General features: G+C 36.0%; 1 protein-coding gene across 5 annotated transcripts; it reads left to right on the top strand.

Annotated features, from left to right (window-relative positions):
• The first annotated feature begins 813 nt into the window (after nt 1-813).
• On the top strand, nt 814-6,597 carry LOC112293769 (uncharacterized). 5 transcript variants are annotated; one of them, XR_012219299.2, is made up of 14 exons: nt 849-1,013; nt 1,229-1,702; nt 2,001-2,140; nt 2,294-2,385; nt 2,657-2,770; nt 3,095-3,425; nt 3,718-3,897; nt 3,999-4,079; nt 4,468-4,686; nt 4,831-4,973; nt 5,200-5,366; nt 5,460-5,580; nt 5,818-5,910; nt 6,133-6,597. XR_012219299.2 is itself a non-coding variant. In XM_024543582.3 (14 exons), exons 2-14 carry the CDS (start codon nt 1,315-1,317, stop codon nt 6,343-6,345), a joined length of 2,382 nt encoding a protein of 793 aa, XP_024399350.1. In that variant the 5' UTR covers nt 849-1,013; nt 1,229-1,314; the 3' UTR covers nt 6,346-6,597. The 5 variants fall into 5 exon arrangements, 3 of the variants coding, with proteins under 3 accessions (XP_073395970.1, XP_024399350.1, XP_024399351.1); XM_024543582.3 differs by having other exon boundaries at nt 5,460-5,680; XM_024543583.3 differs by having other exon boundaries at nt 853-1,111; nt 5,460-5,680.
• Nucleotides 6,598-9,516: the final 2,919 nt, after the last annotated feature.

Here is a 9,516-nt window from a genome sequence, read left to right as displayed (position 1 = left end):
ATAATGTATTTCTACTTGGTTTTTAAATTTCTTGGTTTTTAAATTTCTTGGTTTTTAAATTTCTTGGTTTTGAAATATCCAATTTAAAGTCTTTCATCTTATCTTTTTTTTAAAAAAAAATTGGTAGAAATATTACCTTAAAATTTGATCTTCTAATAACACAAATATATTAGCAAAAAGATACAAACATATCAAAATCAGATCAAATCATGCTTCCTCACAATTAGTTATTTTATTGCTTCCTATACTTTCACACACTTTAATAATAATTTGTACAATTTTCTTCTTGACAAAATTATTATTGATTAATTGGTATAATAAATGCATGAAATTGTTTTTGTCATTTGAAGTATTAATTTTTTTCACTTGAATGCCTTGAATTTGCCACCTCCAACTCAAACAATATGCACTACTTAGTGGTTAGTGGATGTGTGTGCTATTTGTCATGTAGACTTGCATAACAATTCAAGGATTAACTTCGTCACCAAAAGGATGTCATATCTCAATGGATGTTGATGAGCTCAGTGAGCTTTTTCTTCTAATTGTAGCCCTACCTATAGTATGGTCTTTGCCTTGAGATGCAAGAATTATTTCATCGCCTGCACGACTGAACCCAAAAAATTTCACTGCTGGTTACTGCCACTATGATGGAAAGACATGCAAGACAGGTGTGAACACAACTGAATTAAAGGAAAAGGAAGTGACAAATGGATTATCCGACGTGGAGTTTTAGAACTCAGAAGGATGCAATGGGAACGCCGCGAACACGTTATCAGAAAGTTCCCAGAGGGGGCGGTGTCAAGGTCGCGGGGTTTATCTCCTCCCTCTCTCCTATTCCACAGCTTTCAGGAGACTCAGCGTCCCCGGATCACGTTCGGATTTTGTCACAAAATCTTCGACTCTATCACGATTGTTGTTGTATCTTGGTAACAATTGTTTTAGTGGCTCTCGGTAAATCTTACTAAGACGCACAAATTCCAGAGCAATTTGGCTCAGAATTGGCAGCGCACAAGGTATCAGTTTAATAGGATTTTGTCAATGTAGGGTTGGGAGCCTCCAAGCACGTCTAGGCAAGAGTGGGAGATTCAATTCTTCAGCTCTAATTTTGTAGGTTCGTGCACTGAGACGGTATTTGAGTTAGAGTTAGGATTATGGAATTTTATGTTGTGAGATAAATTCGTCAGGGACTTGAGGTGTGTGCATTTTCTGACAGGTGCATTTACTGTAGTTCTTTGAATTTAGGGTGAAGGAGCTGCAAGGTGCAAAGGATGGGAAATTGTGTGTAAGACTGGGTGCCAATTTGGTAAATTTAGAATGGCACGGTTCACAATATCATCTCTGAGGTCACCTCTCCCAGCATGGTGCCCGCGCCCAGCACCTTCCGAATATTGCAGCATTAATAAAAGATTTCAAACTTTGCCGAATTACTCAACCTCTCATGCCGCCCCCTTCGTTCACAAACTACCTTCTCAATCCTCCTCGCGAAGTATGGAGGTTTTGGAGAATTCCCAGGTTCGGCTCATGCCATTCAAGGTTGCGAGTTTGAATAATTTTTGCGGAAAAAGGATGTCTAAGGCAAGTGCTCCAGGTCTCAGGAGTCACAATTCCTTGTCCTTCAATTCAAGGGACGTCGGGCGTGCAAGCGTGAGATTGCCATATATCAGAGCTTCGTCGTTCTCATCAATTTCTTCGTCGAATGGAGGTATGCTCCTTAATTGTTCCTCATCATATGCTGGAATAAATGCTCCATGAATTATGTGTGGTTCAAGTTTTTGATCGGGAACATGAGCTTTTTCTCCTTTTAATTTATCTGATTATTATCCATCTGAGATGGATCAAAAGTCGTAAACCAGCTAACTTGTCGTTTAGAGAGTTTTTCAATGAATAATTATGTAACATTGTGTAGACCTTGTTCCTGATTCAGCTATCAGTTTATGTAGAAGTTTGTATGAAGTTGTGTGCTACATGTATTGAGTCATTGCTCCTGGCACTTGTTCTAGACGGCAGCGTGAATGACGAGAGGTTCGATGTAATAGTGGTTGGGGGTGGGCATGCTGGCTGTGAAGCTGCACTTGCAGCGGCACGAATGGGTGCCCAAACGCTTTTGTTGACGCTAAACTTGGATCGCATCGCCTGGCAGGTGGCTTTCTGTTTCATTTTTTTTGCAGTGCTATATACCACGAGATTTTCAGATCAAATGTTGACTTTGAAATTAAGTTTCTTTCTTGCTTCTGTTGTAAAATTTTGCATACCCTTAATTCTTGGGACTTTGGGGGTTGTTCTGGTTGAGTAGCCGTGTAATCCAGCAGTAGGTGGCCCTGCGAAATCTCAATTGGTTCATGAAGTGGATGCTCTTGGTGGCGAAATAGGGAGGATGGCCGATAGGTTTGTGGTTCTCTTCTTGGTTCCCCTTTCACCCTGTAAAATAGTAGAGGCTTTTTTGCTTGAATTTTAGACTCGCATTAGTGGATGTGTCTCTCCTTATGGATGTCATGTTTGTGGCTTATTGCGAAGACGTGTGTAGGTTTTTGACATGTATTGTTCTGGGATTTTTCTAAGCCCACGGTTATCCAGGAACTGTGGTTTGTAGATGGACCCTCGTTCTGGTATTGAAAAATTATAAATCTGTACCTAACAATAGTGATTTTTTATGTAGATGCTATTTGCAAAAGAGGGTATTGAATCGTTCAAAAGGTCCAGCTGTATGGGCACTTCGAGCCCAGACAGACAAGAGAGAATATGCCTTGGAGATGAAGAAGATTATTGAGAAGTATGCATCTATAATGCCAATTATCAACCTCTGTTTCATCTGTGTTGCTTTTTGCATCATGGTCCTTTGGGTCGGTAGGGTTAAGATCGTATTTGTGATTCTAAACTGTCGTTGTTTCGTATAGCTCTTACTATTAGCGCAATGCTTACAGAGAGAATTGGGATGCTTGTAACCGAATTAATACGGAAGATAAATGTGTGTCCCAGGTGTCTCTGAGGTTGAGATTTTTCTCTTGTATCTAATACTTTCTTGTTTGCAGCTTTTTTCTCCGACATGTGCTCAGTTCCATAGAAGCTAAATCATGTGCGTGGTTGTTGTGATCAGCACAAAAAATTTACAAATTCGGGAGGCTATGGTGACAGAAATACTCGTGGGCAACAATGATGATGTAACTGGAGTTCGCACATTTTTTGGAGTCGATTTCATTGCTCCTTCTGTGGTGCTAACCACGGGCACTTTCATGAACGGAAAAATATGGGTTGGCCGCTCCTCCATGTCGGCTGGAAGGGCAGGGGAATCGGCATCAGAAGGGCTTACAGAAAATCTGCAAAATTTTGGTTTTGAAACTGATCGATTAAAGACGGGAACTCCGGCAAGAGTTGACGTTCGTTCTGTTGATTTTTCTGTTATGGAAGCACAACCAGGTGACGAGGATGTAAGTTGGATAAAGTCTTTGACTTTGAACCTCGTTACTTTTGAATTCTTTTGTACTGGTGTATCGGTTTGTGTCACAGGTTGACTTTTTTAGACAACAATTAATTGTGCAATTACTATGTTGTGAACTGGTTGAGGCTTTATGGTTACCTGGTTTTAGTAAGGGCTCTTCGTACTTGTGATGGGGCTTCTTCTAGATTTCTCGTACCTCTCTGGAGGCTGGGAACAGTAGTATTGACTACTTATCAACTAGGGATGAAGAGTGACTACTTATGGTTCAACTTGTGGTGCAGGTGCGGTGGTTCAGTAACGATCCATTGGTTCACATCGAGAGAGAGCAAATGAGTTGTTATCTAACTCGTACTACACCTGCTACACATAAAATGATTAATGACAACTTGCATGAGACTCCTACCTATGGTGGTTGGGTAGAAGCTAAAGGACCTCGATATTGCCCTTCCATTGAAGACAAGGTGCTTACAACTGCCTTGGGTTGCCTCATCTTTTTCTCGTTTATCATGAGGAAAACGAAAGTTACTCTTACGCGGACTAATGCGATCATCTCATGTTTCAGATAGTCAGGTTCAAGGACAAAGAAACTCATCAAATATTTCTGGAACCTGAAGGTCGTGATGTACCAGAGTTATATGTGCAGGTCAGTTTATATTTACCAAATGATAAGTGAGGTGCCCGTTGTGTAAGCGTACTCTATCGTAATCATCATTTTGTCCCGTGAACACGTGAGGTGCCAGTTCTCACTAGTCCGGTCTGGTTATCTGCGGTGTATTTCCATTTTGAACATGAAGAGTGCTTTTCTGAACGTATGGCAAGAATGATGTTCTCCTATCGTATATTTAAGGTCCACTTTGTTTTCTTTTGCTTTGCATATCGGAGAAAATGGTCGCCCTGGTGCTATTAGACTAGATTGGTCTTGTAGTGAATTTCAAGGAAGATTCAGAGTACTTCACTCACCATATTTGAGTTTAGATTCCTGACGCGAGTGGACGGGACCACTCTTTAAATCTGTTATCGGTGTCATACAGGGGTTTTCAACGGGATTACCTGAAAGATTACAACTAGCTCTTTTAAGAACACTTCCTGGACTTGAAAAATGCACGATGCTTAGACCAGCATATGCTGTGGAGTACGATTATCTCCCAGCGCATCAGTGCCACCGAAGCTTGATGACCAAGAAACTGGAGGGATTGTTTTTTAGTGGCCAAATTAATGGCACCACAGGTTATGAAGAAGCTGCTGCGCAGGTCGGTCCGACGCAGTCACCATGCTAACAGCTTTTACTCTTTGTACAATTGGTATATTGCACCAGATTAGTTTTAATTTTGAGGGAGGGCGTGATTTAGAATCATCATAGTTTGACTGGCTTTGTGGGAGTGAATTGTGAATAGGGGCTTGTAGCAGGTGTAAATGCTGCGCTTCGCGCGGATGGCAAGTCGCTATTGGTGTTAGAGCGTGAGAGCAGCTTCATAGGAACTTTGATCGATGATCTTGTCACCAAAGATCTGCGCGAGCCTTACCGCATGCTCACAAGGTTAGTATTTATTGATGACACAGGTGTTAACCAAGCGCTAGTGTTGTTGGTGCTCAGAGTTGGTGAACATAATTTCTGGATGTTCATCCTTAATGACGAGAGATTTTAGTAGGTTGTGTATACTGTCTTTTCGACAATTTCAAGTAGTGAATGCTTTTCCTTGTCTACGACTGTTTGACGTATACAGCCAGACACTATTTGATGAGGTGGGTGGTTCTGTTTGCAGCCGATCCGAGCATCGTCTTCTGTTAAGAGCTGATAATGCGGATAGCCGATTAACTCCATTAGGCCGGGACTTGGGTCTTGTTGATGACCGGATGTGGAATCTATTTCAAGACAAACAAATACGCATTGCTTCAGAAAAAAACCGACTGCAGACAACAAAAGTAACTCGTAAGTAAATAAGTGTCAGCCTGACGTTTATTTACTTACTTGACGTTTATTTACTTATTCACTTAATTGACCTTGCATTTTTTTTTTTGGCAGCTAATGAGAAAATTGCAGAAGAAGTAGCTCAGGTTTCAGGGCAGGGGATTAAAGAAACTGTGGCGCTAGCAACGATCTTGAAGCGGCCTCACGTTCACTATTCAGTTCTAGAGAATCATGGGTATGGAAACTCTGAACTTACTAGCATGGAGAAAGAATGTGTTGAGATAGACATCAAATATGCTGGCTTTATTATGCGTCAGCAAGGCCAGCTTGAACAGGTATTTGTGCTTACCATGTTGTATGAACTGGATAGTCAATTAGATTCTGGGTTCGTTGCCACGGAACAGTCTTAATTTTTGAGTTGATTTCTCATCGCAGCTTGGATCTGATATTTATTACGAACTTGTGTGAGCAGATGGTACACAAGCAGCATAAGGCTATTCCAGATGATTTAGATTATAATTCCATCAGCACAATATCAATGGAGGCTCGGGAAAAGCTAACAAAGGTGAGAATACTTGTTCTTAGTTGTCTGGCGTTGGCTTTTGTCAAGCAGTTCGCGAAAATGTAGGATGCATGTACCCTTAAGAAATCCAATTGTACAGAAACTTTCTAAACAGGTGTTCGCTGCCTGAAAATAATGTTCACATTATTCTTGCTAAAATTCTTCATTTGTTCATGTGCGGATGAAAGGACCACCTTTGATATGTTTGTATTCATGAGCGTGCAGATACGACCTCAAAATATAGGGCAAGCGTCGAGGATAGGGGGAGTCAATCCAGCCGACATTACGGCCTTACTTATTCACCTAGAAGTACAACGGCGACAAAATGCGGGATTAAAACCGCGAGGGCCTAGATCAAATGGAAGACTGTTGGGCACGACGGAGCCAGTAGGAGCACATGACGAGGTCAATATTTTGGAGCAAATTGCGTCTGCTTGACGACTATCATGAGAAAGGAAACATGTGCAGTTTTCCTAGCGAAGTGCAGCTTGCCATCGAAGGTGATGGGCTCGACTTGCATGCTGCGTAAAGGAAAATAGTGCATTAGCATTTTTACGAATTGTATGGAATCGTTGTTTTGAAGTAAATTTAAATGATAGATACGCAGAAAATTTTGAAGTGCCAAAACATTCATCTTTAACTTGAAATTTGTAACATTGGTTGAACCGCCAAGTGGCATGTTTTTCGAAATGAGTTCCACGACGCATGATCCACTAGTTCTTTCCCTGGTAAGGCTACTGGATCGACTGGTGGTATGTGCTTGTGCCTTTACTCTCCTGGTTGTATTTTTGCATGGTGATTTTTTATCTGATCTCATTACCACCAAAATTATTGTGTTTTTAAAAGCATCTACATAGCCCGGTAAAGGTTAAGCAATAGTTCCAATTGTATTAGATGCGACTTGATAAGTGATAATTACAAATCTCTGCAAAAACCGTCCAACTCTAGAAGTCGTTATTCAATTCTCTGAACAGTATATGAGAAAAATTAAAAATTAAAATTAAAAAACCAATACAAACACACAACTCAAATATACCTTTTTGGTTGATATAATTACTAGAAGCAAATTTAGCACATGATCACAAAGCAGGACAAGGTTGGGTGGGTGGGTGGCAGAGAGTGGAAATGGCTGTCACCATTTATCAATGACTTGACAACCAATGTTATGCTTCAAATCAAAAGCAGGAGTCTCTTCCACCCACAAAATACTTTCATCATCCAATTTAGAAGTTAATTTTTAAGATTCCCTAATTTTACTGTTTTGAAAATCTTTCTTCATTTTTTATTTTCTCATTAAATGCAATAAGTTAGCAAAATCCATTCAATCTTCCCAATTCAACTTCAGGTTAGTAGTGAATATATCACATAATTGTATACTACTTATGGAAATGAACTCTATTGTAAATATGATAACATTGTACCAATTCACAAAGTGGGTATTAATGCTTTACAAGAAATGTATAGAATATAGTGGTTTGAATACTCATAACTATTATAGGAGTTGTTCTCCAAGAAATTCAATAATTTAGAAGTGATTGCAACATAACAACTATTATATATTTTTTTAAACAATATCCAATCTTGTTGAGATTTATGTTTTTTGGACTTTCATGATTTGTACTAAAAACTTTTGAAACAGATTAAAAATGCAATTTTTATTAAAAAATTAAGACAAACCTAGTTAAAGAAGTAGACAAAGAAATAAATACATAAATATGTGCTATATATTAATATGTAACGCTAATAGTGTCTTACATCTACTGTATTAAGTTTTCATTAATCAACATACATTTGGAAAAATCAATTTTTTTTGTAAAAAATAATATAGGTGTTTTAGTTTGTGAGATTTTATGCAAGATATAGGAATTATATTTTAAAAAATAACTAAAAAATAAAATCAACATAATATAATAATATTAAGAAAGTTTTTTGGAATATTAAAACTAATATTGTTATTCAAAATCTAATAAAGAGATGTACATTGGAAGCACATAGACTTTATTATATATGTAATGTAATTTATTCATAATATTGCAATAATAAAAAAATATATATAAATTTCTTTTATTAAAAAATGATTAAAAAAATACTATAGTTTGAAAAAAATATATTTTAGTAATTATTGATGTTTTTAAAGAATAATGGAATGTTCTTGAAGTAATTTAGCTAAAGAAAAATTATTACAAATTATAAGAACTTGGAATGTTTAACAAGCTTCAAAAATATAAAATAATAAAAAAAAAAATAGATATAATATTATCTTAGTTTTGACTTCATACGAAATCATCATATAAGAAATCTTATAATATATATAGGAAGTTGTTAAAGCCACACCCACATTTCCATCTCATTATTGATTTTGTCTATCTCCAACTTCCTATATATATATATATATATATATGTGTGTGTGTATATATATATATATATATATATATTTGTGTGTGTGTGTATATATATATATATATATATATATGTGTGTGTGTGTGTGTAGATATATATATATATATATATATATATATGTGTGTGTGTGTGTGTAGATATATATATATATATATATATATATATCTTATCATATATGGTGCAAAAAAAAAAAAAAAAAAAAAAAAAAAAAAATGCTAAACATGATACTAATATCGAAGTTTAATAAAATGTGAATAATAGAATACATTTGTAAAGCATCAAAGAACAATAAGATTTTTAAAGCAATTGATAAATATTCAAATGGACATATGAATGGTAGTTTTGAATACAAAGAATTATTTTTATTTTAAAGGTCATTAAGAGTATTCTTAGAACCTGTATAACTTTGTGTTGTTCAAGTCTACAACAATCTTTTTTATTATACAACATTTTGGTTTTGAAAAGATAATAAAGTTGATTCATTTATTTTTTTATTATTTTTTTTTTGCTATCATTTTTATAAATAAAAAATATGGATATATTCTAACAATATACATACAAGAATAAAGATTCAATATCATCAACCTTGTAATTTTTTTTTTTTTTTCTTAAATAATAAAAAAAAACCATGATCAAAGTTATATCTAAAATTTATTACAAAACATCTAATCTCTAACATAAAAAACATGATTTATATAATTGTAAGTTATATAATTAGTCTATTTTTGGCAAAGAGACAATCCAAGTTTGTTTTGAAAGTACTTATTGCATTCATATACTTCAAATGGATAATATATTGAATTCAAAGATAGAATTTGAATTAAATGCTTAGAGATGATTAAATTGTCCAAAAAATTGTACTTCTTCTTACCAAGTCCATATAATACCTATAGGAGATAGAAACTGTGCTTCTTCTGTTCTCTTTTTCTTTTTCTTCTCTTTATTCCATCAAAAGTGAATATCTTCTTTTTTCTGACTTGAGTACCCAAAATCTCAACTTGCTTATGAGTATGTATATTTTTACTTTACTAACACTTAAACACTACATCAAATGACTTCATTTTTCTATAACAAGGTTCTCTCTAAAGTTTACTTGCATTCAATTTCTTAAAAAAAGTCTATCTATGCTCTTTTTACTTCAATTACTTATCAATGTTTTTGGAGTACACACTGCTCAGTACTTAGTTCTTCAAACATCACATTGATCTG

The sequence above is a fragment of the Physcomitrium patens genome, chromosome 16, assembly GCF_059467195.1.
Source record: "Physcomitrium patens ecotype Gransden chromosome 16, ASM5946719v1, whole genome shotgun sequence".
Lineage (NCBI taxonomy): Eukaryota > Viridiplantae > Streptophyta > Bryopsida > Funariales > Funariaceae > Physcomitrium > Physcomitrium patens.
This window is presented reverse-complemented; position numbering and strand designations above follow the sequence as displayed.